Here is a 13,003-nt window from a genome sequence, read left to right as displayed (position 1 = left end):
CCTCCCGGCGCGCGAGTCTCCGCGGCGCTCTGCAATCGCTGGGCGCCCTTCCAGTTCTTGACCTCGGCTCCGTGTTAGCCTTGCGAGCCAAAGTCCCACCGGGTCGGGTGGACCCAGATGGACAAGCGGCGTGAAGCCTTGCCGGCCCTCGCAAGTGGCAGTAAGCTTCAGCAAGTTAAACGCCCAATGGTCACGTTCCCGCACCGACGATAATAATAATAATAATAATAATCCTCGCATTTGATATAGCGCTTTTCACGTCGGGAGGACGTCCCAAAGCGCTTCACAGAACACACTGTAAAGTGAATTGACTGTATATTTGTGGGCGAACGCGGCGGCCAATGGCGCACAGCAATGTCCCACAGACAGTCGTAGATTGAAAATGACCAATTTATTATTGTTTTGTTTTTTGAAGGGATTATTATTAGGCTCTGTGTGGAGTAAGGAAACCTGCCCAAGAACGATGGGTTCCCATTGCCGAAGACTGGAATTAAGTGAGTAGGGCGCAACTCTCCAGACAAGAGTGTGTTCCATTCCAGACTTCCCGCCAGGGAGAGGGCGTGCATTTCTATTCCAGGCATAGGGAAGTTTCCATGCACGTGTGGATCGCTGTAGGGTTTGGATGCTCTTAAGCATGGTGAGGAATGTCAGAATGCGAGCCATCAGAGCCCCAGATACCCCCTTCCCCTGTCAGGAGACCTCAGCTGCCAATTGGACCCCACCTCCCCCACCAAACCCCTCAGCCGCATACCTCTCTCCCACAACATGTCCAACAAGACCAAAATAATTAAAAACACACCGGATAACAACTGGATTAGATTATGCTATGGGTCATTACACAACTCAAAATAGGCCCTTTGTGAAATAGACCAGTCATTAGGATTACGGATTCTTCACACAACTCCAGTTGTGGTGAAACTGAACCAACTTCTCGTGTAACGGACACCCAACAACCAACAACCTACGCCTCTTGAAGGAGCATGGGGAGGGAAGTCCATTCAGATAGATGCCTAGGAACCAGTCTCAGTGTCCTTGAAGTGGTAATGGCCCCTTCAGCTGGATTTAAATATCCATTGCAAATTTCCTTCTTGCCTCAGGTTCCCTGCAAATTTTTCCCCACCACCGAGTGCTCATGAGTAACAATAACCTTCCCCTAGTAAACTCAACCATGACACTCAAATAAAAATAGATGCATTTGGAAAGTTACCATTCGTCAAGAGCCAAGAATATCCTGTTTAGCCAAACTTTCACAACAATCATCTATTTTATGCCAGTAGTGGATTGACAGTTGGATTTCGGTTTAATTTCAATGAGGGCATTTAATTCAAACAGTAAATTATATCTGACCAAACACCAGGCAGGACTTTGCTCACACACATGGCTTTCTTCTATTCCTTTGAAAAATTTATACATTTTACAGGGTTTGACCTCAGAAGATGAAGGTGTTGACTGTTGTGTTCCCTGCATCAGAGTAGTACACATCAGTGATGAATAATTTGAATTTAAACTTGGATTACTTTTGGTGATCTGGGAACATGTATGCGGATTACATTCCTTGGTTTTGAATACTCCCATAGGGAAGAATTTTATCTTCCTCACCAATTCTTTTTTTTAATATGAACACTACACTCTTTAACCTCTTCATGTTTACCATAATAACTGAAGCCCATTTCTCCCTGATATAATCTAGTCTCTGGTTACCCCTCCCTCAAGGCAATTTTCATAGTGAAAGGGAAGGAGCAAAAACACATTGGAAAAAAAAACTAACCACTTGTGCAATAAAATGCATGCCAGAAGAAGAGCAACAAGTTCCAAAGCAATAAGTTTCAAAACAAAGGAACAGTCTTAAAATTACATCTACACTAGTTAGAAGTTTTATAAGTGAAATTTAAAAAATTCTTTCTTTGGGGTTGAAGATGTGGACTGCAACAAACCAGAAGCCGTAGAGGCAATTGGATTGTTTAACAGGGAGAAAGGGTTATGGTGGGAAAAATATATATTTTTTTTAAAAATCTGCAATAATAACTAAACTGGTAGAACATGGTCAACCCACATACGTGCCTTGGAAGTTCCAGGAAAACAAACACATTCTGTGAAACTTCATACAGGTCTCAAAGCACTTTATACTGTGAAGGGCATTAACTATTTCTGGGTACAGACAGTAGCCAATTTGTACAAATCAATGTCCCACAAACAGTAGTGGAGCGAATGATTAATTTTATTTGGGGGAAATTGCTGACCAAGGAAAAATTCCCTTCTCTTTTTTAAATGGGATCTTTAATGTCCACTTGAAGACAGACAGGACCTCACTTTAACGTCTTACTTTGGCACGTCCAACGACACAACACACATCTAGCACTGTACTGGAGTAGCAGCTTAGACTGAGGCCAAGGTCCCCATGTGAAGCTAAAACCCATAACCTTCTGACTCAGGCAAGAGTGCTACCAACTGCAGATTAAAACCGGATGAATCAGAAAAGCAATTTCAGGTTTTCTTACAGGAGTACAATTACTGAAGGGAAAATACTGCATTCCTCAAAAGCCGAGAAAATAAATATCCTTGACCAATCAGCATTTCTTTATTTTTTAAAAAATACAAGCATAATTCATTTCCATTTATAAAAAGACAGACACCACAGTAGTTTTACTTTCATTTAAAAAAAAAAAAATTACCATCAGAAACAGAACCCAACAGAACGTCCAGGACAAGATACCAGTTAAAGGGAGGTGCTGGGTGATAGTGCTCCCGGAAATCAAACTTCAAAACACGTAAATTCTGCTTTTTGCAGCGACAACATGCACAGAATCCAGAAACAGGCTTTCCTAACAAGTCAACAAGGTTCAAATGTCAAACTGCAAGACTCTACCTTTCTACACACACGCACGCTAGTCTGCAAAGTTGTACAACATGGATAGAATCACTCTGCTATTAGGCCTCAAAGTGATTATCAACAAACAAAAAAAAAAACTTGTTTATCAAGACAGCTGTGTTAAATACAAACTACACGAAGGCATTGGAACATTTCAAAAAGGCATTTGCCTTACAAGGACGCCGTGACCAGAAGTAAATTTAAGTATTCCACTCGTCTTCATCAGAAACTTCATCTCCTAGAAGGGGGAAAAATAGATTAACTTCACTTTAATGGTCCTGCAGTTTTTCCTACCCGCCCCACTTCATTTCAAGATTGTTAGAAATCATCATTTGTTTTATATTGAATGTTTATGGGTTACTGCTGTGTGCAATTTGCCCACAAAATACAATCTACTCTCCAATATATTTTGTATATTGAGACCTCTCAACGAGGTGACAAGCAATATCACCTGCAAGGACTATTATTAGTAATAATAATAGCATTTGATAGAGCGCTTTTCACGTCTTCTGGACATCTCAACACACTTCACAGAATATACTGTAAAGTGAATTGACTATATTTTGTGGGTGAAACAATCGCTCACAGCAGTGTCCCCCAAAAAGTCGTTAATTAAGTGACCAAATTATTAGTGGGTTTTTTTCTTGAATAATTATTATTTTGATTATTATTAATTATTATTATTTTTTGCCCACAAATATACAGTCAATTCACTTTACAGTCTATTCTGTGAAGCGCTTTGAGACGTCGAGAAGACATGAAAAGCGCTATATCAAATGCAAGGATTATTATTATTATAATTAGCATGCCCCATACCTAGATCAGAGGTCATTTAAAAGCCAATATTCCAGTTCATAACGTCATTTTTCAGATAATGATCATAAACCGAGGTCCCTTTGCATGTCCCGGTGAGCGTTAAAGATTCTATAGCACTCCAAAAAGAGAAGGATGTTTCTCCTAGTCTCTTGGTCAATAATTCTCAAGATGAATTAATCAGTCACCTCCTGGCTGTCGGTGCGACTCTGCTTGTGCAAGTAGCCGCAGTATTTGCCAACAAATACAGTAATTACACTTGACAGTAAACTGGCTATGAAACCAATGGTTTGGATATAATGTGCTACAGAAGAGCACATTTTGTGTTTCATGAACAGTCTCTGTATTTGCTGGTTCTATGGGTGGCTAGACCAGAACCATTCCAGTGTGCCAGCGACCACTATTATAAGAATAGCTGAAACTCAAGTAGCTCAGCGGACGTGCAGTTTCCTAACATATTTTGTGCTGTGAAGACTGGAAGAATGCCCAAGTTCAATATCTGGTCTGCACAGACAACAAATACACTTCAAGCAATGAGCCGGCAAAGGGGAGGGGGAAAATAAAGCTTGCCTGCAAGAGATAAATTTGGCAGAACTCCAGCTGAACATGAAGGGTTCAAGCAAAAGCAAAAAAAATTAGCTCACCCGTCGAGTGAAGGGCTCTAGTCCTCTTCTGTATGACATCTTTAAGGGCTCCCACAATATCATCATCTTCAGGGGGCTGAGCTGGTTTTGGGTCACGAGATACCTGAAAGATTCCAAACAGTCCATTGAAAAAAAATTGTATTAAGTCACTACACTCAGCCAAATGTAGGCAGAGCTTTACCAGCAGCCAGTTTGCCAAAGCACATGAGGAAATGGTACAGCAAGCTTAATGTTCTAACCCTCTGTATGTGCATCTGAATTAAAGTGTGGAATTGAACATGAGACCCAAAAGATCTGACATTTCCTTTGCCAAGTTACCTTACATTGGTTTTGGCATCAGTAGGTGACCAGACATCAGTACCCCTAGACGAGGATGAAAGGAAAGTCAGGGGTTCTGCTGGAAGTATAGATAATGGGTAAAGATGCCTTGGGACATCTTCCCGACATGAAAGGTGCCGGAGAAGTGTAAATTTCTGTAGGGTGTAAAGACCACATTGGTCTTGGTTATTCCCCTTTGGGTGGTGCGGAGGAAGAAAAAACAAAAGCAGATTAAAATAATACCAGGGATTATCAACAAATTTAATATTGCAGATCTTGTCCTTGTGAGATGAATCCCATTTAAAATTTTCAGATGGTATAAATCTCACCAGTTATCACAAATTGAGTCTGTCATTTTCCGTTGACTATACAGTAGCTGATGATACACTAGCCACTGGCAGAACTCTGTGCTATATTTGAGAGATTAATCCCCGACTGTTCATCCGGGTCCTGAACTCCAACTGTTCAGCGCCTTGTAACGTCCTCCTGACATGAAAAGCGCTTTACAAATGTAATTTTTCTGTTGTTGATTATGGCTGAGCCAAGTGACAATTTAATTAATGAGAAGAGATAGCTCTGACACACATACACACACCATCCATCTCGATATTCTCAAGTGGCATATGAAACAGGGAAACTGATACAACATACATAAAAACGAAAGCATGACTCCAGCTTGAAGGGCCACGGATTTCCTCAGCTCGTCAGTATAATTAGATTGGCATTTCGAAAAAAAATAGGTTTAAGTATTCCAGCTCAACATAATCAGAGACATAAGATTCATAACCAGGCAATTGTTGTACTAATCAGCACTTTGAAGTGATCTTGTTTAGGGCATCTCAAGAGTGCATTTGGGTGAATATTGTAATAATAATAATCCTTGCACTGTATACCAAACCATGATTTCCAGTGGGTAAATCATACAACACTGCGCCTGGTGATAATCTGCTAAATAGACCAGAAAGGATAACATACATTTGCAGAGTTCAACACGAGGGCATAGACTGTCATCTACAAATAGACACTGAAAGAGCATTTTAAAACTCTGAACCCAGGAATTCTTCAATTGATAAACCCAGACACAATTCAATTAGCGAATACTTACTGGCTTTAATGAAAAGCCTTGTCGAATTGATTCCAGGAGTTGACCCCTACCATGAGATTCATCTACTTTAGCGAGTCCAGAGTCTTCTTGAAACATGCGTGGTTTGCTCACACTGAAGGAAGTAGATTCAAATGGTAATGGTGGAGGTAGTGGAGGAATAGGTGGACTACTGGGTAATGGGGGAGCAGTGGGAATAGGAAGAGATGGAGGAGATTGGAATGGAAATGATACTTGAGTTACAAATGTTTGAGGTCCCATTAGTTGGGCAGTCGGTTGGACAGTTTTGTCTGGTGATTTTGGTTCTAGAATTGAAAAGAAAAAAAAAGCACAGTATTATGTTTTCCTCCCCCTGTTTAACTGGTACTTTCATTCCAATAAAATGAATTGATGCCATGAACACATTCCCCCTGAAGCAGTAGTCGAAGCTGGCGGGTGAGAGTATTAATTGAGCAACCAAACAACTACTCATTTCTTTGCAAACAATGAGGAATAAAACGATTTACATGGAACGCATTTGATTGTTGTGGTCTTTGGGCCATCTCGCCCTTTGATACTCAACAGTATTTGTCAGTACAAAGGTTTTCTTTACCTTTCTGTTTGGCATCTTTCTGCGCAGCGTTTATTTCACCTTTATTCTCAAGAACATTGTAGATCATCTTAGATGTTTCTTTATCCTTCAAATGGAACTCATTAATACCAGCTTGAATGAAGACTTTTACCAAGTCAGGATCCAGGTTATTAAGCTAAAATTACCAAACATTGAAAAACAAAGTCACAAGCTCATTTTTGCAAGGAAACTTTCCATAAAAGGTATCAGATTCCAGACTAGGGTTATAAAACCAGTCCTCAGCTTGTAACTACATGCAATACATTGATTTATTTGTAGTATTCTTATCTGGACAATTCATAGCATTCTACTCAATGTTGCATTATATAACAAAAGTATACCCTGTATTTAACAATATGCAATTACTATGGTATTAACTGCTTGTGGTCTTACATCAAATCCTTTTTCTGGGTCCCATCCCACATGACCACGGTGCCTAAGGAAGAAAAGAATTAATTATAGTACATCCACAGACATGCTACATGCGCAGAGTATACATATATTCACAACCAATCCCCTCCAAGTTAAATAAAGAAATACACCAAGTGAGCACAGGTTCAGCTTTGCAAATTATCCATTTCACATAAACACCAGAAACTATTTCTTCACACAGAGGGCAATCAACATCTAAAACTCATTACTATGAACAGTTGGAATGGGAAGATGGTAGGGTTGATGGATCAGATTATATGGCTGTTGTACATTCAAACCAATCTTGTTAAAAAAAATCTGCTTATCTCTTAATTCACCTCCTAGTAGAAGTAAAGCACATACACCCATAGTTACCAGGCAGCCCTAAACCTAGCAATTGCTGCGAGCAACAGAATGAGCTAATTAGAGAGCAGAGTAATTGCTGCAATAGCAAATTCTGATCAGGGGTTTGCTATGGTCTTCAGATGCTGGAATTTTTAATGTTTTTTCCCCCCCCGCATTTTGTCTCATTTTAAAACCATTATAAAAACATAAAATTAGTCTTAAGAGTGATTGAAACTTCATCCTCATTTAAAACTCCACTGGCCAAACCAAATGCCACATCTGGCATGTCCGTCACCACATTCCTTGCCAGGTTCCAGATGTCGAGTTTCAAGTTCCTTAGTCACCAATCCTTTTATGGGCTACCACCTAACCATATTCACTCAGCAAATGCTACACATTTGGTTCAAAAACTTACAAACTGGATCAAGTCAATCCAATCTATGGAATCCACTTCAAAGGAATCTTCTTCTGTCATTAAGAATGCACGTGCATTTGCTGGCAGAGTTCAATACAGTATTTCTGAATCCAGTTGAACATTTCTAACCATACTCACACCAACCCCTCATTACAAATTGTGTAATAATAATAATCCTTGCATTTGATATAGCGCTTTTCACGTCTTCTCTTTGTCTCAAAGCACTTCACAGAATAGATTGTAAAGTAAATTGACCATATATTTGTAGGCGAAAAGCGGCAGCCAATTGCGCACAGTAGTGCCCCACACAGTCATGGATTGAAAATGACCAATTTATTATTGTTTTGGAGGGATTATTATTGATTATGTGATTGATGTCATGATGTGAATGGCCAATTCTATCGAGTTGGTTGGTGGTTGGGACTCTGGGCCAAACTCTCTTCTCTTTTCCAACAGTGTAATTAGGGAGTTAAGGTATTTAGTCTTACTGAAAGTCAGATGGTATTCCAATCTCAGATTTGGCAACTTTCTTTTTCCCTTTCTTCTTGCCCTTCTCTGTAGGCGTCGAGCTGGAGCGGCACAGAGCAGTAATATCAGAGCTCTGAACATCAATAGAGTCTTTAGCCAATGGACTGGGAGCTAAGGATTTGATAAGAAACAGTTAGGGGTGATTGCAAACCTTGCAAATAAACAATGATTAAGGTCAAATTCAGTTTTGGTGTTCTGTAATGGTTTACTTGGGTAGTCAGCCCAGAGACAACAACATTGCATTTATAGAGCGCCTTTCACGTCGGGAGGACGTCCCAAGGCGCTGGACAGTTGGGTCTGGAGCTGAGCAGGGGGGAAATGGTGAGGGGAGGGAAGGGAGGGAGCGAGGAAGGGGTAGAGAGTTGAGAGGGGAGCTGAAGGCACGGTCGAAGAGAAAGGTCTTGAGACCAGCCTTGAAGAAGGAAAGGGAGGAAGCAGCGAAGGCACTGGGGGATGGCGTTCCAGAGCCTCGGGGCTGAGAGGCTGAAGGCCCGGCCACCGATGGTAGGGCGGTTAGGGCAGGGGATGTGGAGCAGACCGGAGCCAGAGGAACGGAGGGTACGGGCGGGTAGGTAGGGGGATAGTAGGTCGGAGAGGTAGGAGGGAGCAAGGCCGTGAATGGCCTTGTAGGTGAGGTTGAGACATACAATGAATACACCAAGCAACAACAAACGTTTGTATTGCACCTTTCACAACAACATCAAATTATATTTGTATGGTGCCTTTCAAATCAGGAAGATGTCCCAAGGTGCTAGACAGTCAGCTGGTGGTTGGGATCAGGAGGGGTGGAGGATGTCCACCAATTAAAGGGCAAATTCGGTTAGCTAACTGTAGGCATCATTAACTATGTTTAGTGAATAACTATGTTTATACGCACCAAAACATCCAGTTAAATCATAGCAACTCTTTGCAATGTGCTTGTGGCTAGAATTAAATGGTTGTGATCGATCATTAGAAAGTATTTTCCCTGATAGTAAGGGATGATATTACCCACTTGGTGAAAGGTACCCAGTTGTCAGACCATGTTCTGGATGTAGACTGCACACATCAATAGGAGTGAATCCTGACGGTCCAGCGCCTTGAGACGTCCTCCCGACATGAGACACTACACAAATGTAACTTGTTGTTGAATTCTATATACAAGATAGTGCCCTGCCAATAATTGCACATACTTTCCCATATTTACACCCTCTATAGTGGAAAGTGTACACCTGAATGTCGGGTGCTGGTAGCTGTAGAACTACACACAATAGTAAGAGGTTTGGAATGCTTTTTGATTTCACTTCCAAATGGCTATATGTCCTTCCCCATCAGCTTCCCTGAGAAATATAGTTTGAATTCATAAACTTCAAGTATGTCCAAATATATTTTAGCCGTGCAACTAAAAGTTCCCAAGATACCAACCTTTGTAATGACAGCAAATGAAAGTAAATGTAACAGTAGAAATTGCTTCCAATTTGTATCTGGTGAATCTTGGAGAGGTGTAGATAAAAATAGGATTGAAGTGCTATTGAAATGCTACTTGCTTCACCCTCGCTCCATCAATTTCAGTTTGGCCGAGCCTGCTGAAAACAGTGATCTATGTAGGCTGATACATGAAGAGTACCCATTTGGGCAGGATACCAGAGGACAGTTAACAACAACAACTTGGATTTATATAGCGCCCTCCACACCGGACGGCAGTTAATGCTAGAGAAAAGAAACTTACTATGACTCTGGTCAGATGGACTCCAATAACCTTTTCCAGTCAGTTCTATACATTCATCCCCATGAGTCAGCGCCTTCCGGCACATAATAATTCAAAGGAAACAAACAAGTCAGCTCTTCCCCATCATTAGATAAGCAGAACTGCCTACGCAATGCTCTGTGAGTGAACACGATTACACAAGAGGTTTTCGGAAATGTCATCAAGTGGTCCAGGTCAAGCCATGTTGAGACAGGTCACATTCTGAACACTTATCTTAGTTTAGTGATCTGTATCAATCCTGCTTAATTGGAAAGAATCTGGTTTCACCAGAGGTTGTAGCACAATACAGCTGCAAACTATTCAGGTCAAGTGCAGATGGTTTGAAACATTATTAAGACCACAGAAGTTAGTATTGTCAGTTTAATGTTAACGCAAGACGAGGCTGAGTACACTAAACCAGCTTTAATCTGTAGAGCTGCACTCCTACCTTTGTGGGTCAACCATAATGAAGAGCCTCAACTCAATTCTTCAGTGACTGAGCCCTTTACTGCTCATATCACCTAAATGCTTAGTAACTGCGATTTTTTTTATTTTACAACACTCCATTATGTATATGCAATACCATATCATATCTTAATACATGTGAAGCCTTTAGGTACGCCCTCAATTACTGTTGCCTGTGGTCAATCAGGCAAAGACTGATAATCCTTGCATTTGTTATATCACCTTTCGCATCAGGAGGATGTATCAAAGCAACGGCACAGGATATTCTGCAAAGAATGATGACTGTAATTTGTAGGGGGACGTAGGTAACAATTTGCACACAACAATATCTCACAAATAGCTGTGAAGCAAATGATCAATTTTATTTGGGAGATTGCAACAGGAGTAACTCCCTACTCTTCGAGTAGGGCCAAGGGGTCTTTAGCGCCCATCTGAACAAGCAGACACCTTCCGAAGGACATCCAAAGGACAGCGCGTCCGCCAATGCAGCAACACCCCAGCACTGCGCTGGAGCATCGCGAAGGTACTCGCTACGCACAAAGATAAACCCTGGCATTTCGGGAGTTTTAACTGTAAGACATACAACCGGATTGCAGTGGTACAGTCAGCAGCATAGCCCAAGTACTGTAATACGCAAGAGCACAACTCGACCAGAAGAGAATAAAACAACAAGCGTTAAGAAGATGGATTGCGGGAATCCTATTGATAATCATTTTGGTACCACCCTGCAGACAGGACACATTCTCTGACCGCACGTAGCATGGAACCCGCGATCCAGGGGTGGGGTGGGTGGGGTTGGGGGGGTCATTGAGCTGCGATTGGAAACCCAGGACTCACTTTTTTGTCCCCTTTGACGTGAAGGAGGAACAAAGTGAGACAGAGTGGGACCTCACGCGCGACGCGCAACGTAAACGGAGACACTTCGGACAGTCACACATCCGGGCTTCCAGAGTTTCTTTTCCTGGTTCGGTCGGGTTAATTGGGGAGAGGGGATGGGGGGGGTGTGGGGGTGGGGGTGAGGGGTGTGTGTGGGGTGGGGGTGAGGTACTGGTTTGCAAGAAATTAAAATGCATGTGTAGTCCAAAGGTCCAACAAACACGAGCCCAAAAGTAGCCCAATACTGCAACACAACAACAACAAAAAAACGCCCCAATTGGGCGTGAACCCGCCCAACACGCGCGGTGGTGGCGGTGGTGGCGGTGAGAAGAGAGTGGTGAGGCCAGTGATGAACGGTTGACGCAGCGCTCGCGGCTCACGCGGTGACGTCACGCGCGCGCGCAGAGCGTCAACCGTCACTGTCCCTTTCCTCCCCCCCCACCACCACCAAAAAAAAACAAGATGGAGGAGTTGGATTTACCGCAGCGGGTCAACACCTTCATAAACTGAGCCTTCATCGTCACACCGTCCCCGGCACCGAGCGCTGGTTAAGTACTGAGTGATCACAATATATATATATATAATCTCTCTCTCTCTCCAGTCTCAACCGCAACAAACGCACTTGTTAACCAAACAGCCAATCAACTGCGCCACTAAAAAGTGCCACTCATTAAAACAGGCACTTCAGTGAGTGGCGGCAGCTGCCGGTTGTCCCCCTGAGGTACTTTGACCCCCGACTGCACCCCTGTCTGCCCCCCCCCCTCAGTGATTAATAATAATAGTAATAATCCTCCTCCTCCTCCTCGCGGTTGGTTACAGCGCCTCTCACCGCGTCGTCGAGACGTGCCCCGAAGCGCTCCACAGGACACACCGCGAAATGGATTGACCGGAGGCAGTTTTTTTCCGTGGGCGATGCCCGCCCGCCCGCCCGCGCACGGCGGCGCGGCGTCCCCACCCCCCCCCACCCGCCCCCCCCACACCCGCGCAATCAGCCGGGGATTGAATTGACGGGTTTTGTTATTGTGTGTGTGTGTTTTTTTTTCGAAGGGTTATTTATCAGAGCGGAGCGGAGCGGAGTAAGGAAACTTGGCCAAGGTTTCGCCCCCTGCCGGGAATTGAACCCGGGTCTCTCGCTTGCGAGGCGAGCGCTCTAACCACTGAGCTACAGGACTCCTGATTGATGAGATCCCCACCGCTCCGCACTCTTCCCCCACCCCCACCGCTGTTAATTAACAACAGTGCATTTGAAGGCATCGCAATACACTGTATTTATACTGTATTAAACATACTGTGTTTAATGTACAGTCGATTCACTTTGCAGTATATCCTGTGAAGTGCTTTGAGGCGTCTCGAAACACAGCAAACAGTTTGCACACAGATTCAATGTCCCACACGGCATTGACGGCATATCCCGTGAAGCACCTCGAGATGTCTTGGTGACGGGGTATGGCGCCAGTGTCAAACTGCAAGTGTTTAGAATATTTGAATCCGCAATAATGTGCCCGTCATCAGCGTGCGGTAAGCACGCAGTGTGTTTACACATTCCCAGTGTTACGCGTTACGTATGCGCTACAGGGATTGATTCTTCTGCATTTGTTAGACATAAAAACTTCAATAAACTCTAATAACTTTGGCACAGGCCACGTGCAACACTGCCTGGGGGGCTTCCCGGAACTACAGAGCAACGATTAGAAAAATTGGGGATTTTCGTCTTCAGAAGATGGCTCAAGGGGACCTTATAACATAACAGATCAATACTTTAGAAGGATTCTTGGATACTGGACTCATTTAACACACAGCTTGATGCAGTGATGGGGATGGGGGGGGGGCGTTCAGTAGAGCGGGTGTTCTGGGAGGATGAGATCGGGTGGGCTTAGAGGC

The 13,003-nt window shown here is 43.1% G+C and overlaps 1 protein-coding gene across 2 annotated transcripts; it reads right to left on the bottom strand.

The window, feature by feature from the left end:
• Nucleotides 1-2,559: 2,559 nt before the first annotated feature.
• Nucleotides 2,560-11,867, bottom strand: LOC103176706 (wiskott-Aldrich syndrome protein). 2 transcript variants are annotated; one of them, XM_007890415.2, is made up of 7 exons: nt 11,604-11,867; nt 8,016-8,166; nt 6,750-6,792; nt 6,339-6,492; nt 5,750-6,051; nt 4,327-4,429; nt 2,560-3,107 (listed from the first exon to the last, which is right to left on the bottom strand). In XM_007890415.2, exons 1-7 carry the CDS (start codon nt 11,638-11,640, stop codon nt 3,070-3,072), a joined length of 828 nt encoding a protein of 275 aa, XP_007888606.1. In that variant the 5' UTR covers nt 11,641-11,867; the 3' UTR covers nt 2,560-3,069. The 2 variants fall into 2 exon arrangements, with proteins under 2 accessions (XP_007888606.1, XP_007888605.2); XM_007890414.2 differs by lacking the exon at nt 11,604-11,867 and adding an exon at nt 9,764-9,889.
• Between the last annotated feature and the right edge of the window lie 1,136 nt (nt 11,868-13,003).

This window comes from Callorhinchus milii, unplaced genomic scaffold (genome assembly GCF_018977255.1).
Source record: "Callorhinchus milii isolate IMCB2004 unplaced genomic scaffold, IMCB_Cmil_1.0 Scaffold12, whole genome shotgun sequence".
NCBI classification, from domain to species: Eukaryota; Metazoa; Chordata; class Chondrichthyes; order Chimaeriformes; family Callorhinchidae; genus Callorhinchus; species Callorhinchus milii.
The sequence above is the reverse complement of the archived record's forward strand: the minus strand, read 5'-3'. Positions and strand labels throughout refer to the sequence as shown.

What these genes read in the sequence shown, in the direction of transcription:
- LOC103176706 (XM_007890414.2), bottom strand. Translation starts at nt 9,848, where the DNA reads ATGTGCCGGAAGGCGCTGACTCATGGGGATGAATGTATAGAACTGACT. An exon ending in ACCCAGAAAAAGGATTTGAT is followed by an intron (nt 6,493 to 6,749) that starts GTAAGACCACAA and finishes TGGTAATTTTAG; the next exon opens with CTTAATAACCTGGATCCTGA. An exon ending in GAAAGATGCCAAACAGAAAG is followed by an intron (nt 6,052 to 6,338) that starts GTAAAGAAAACC and finishes TTTCAATTCTAG; the next exon opens with AACCAAAATCACCAGACAAA.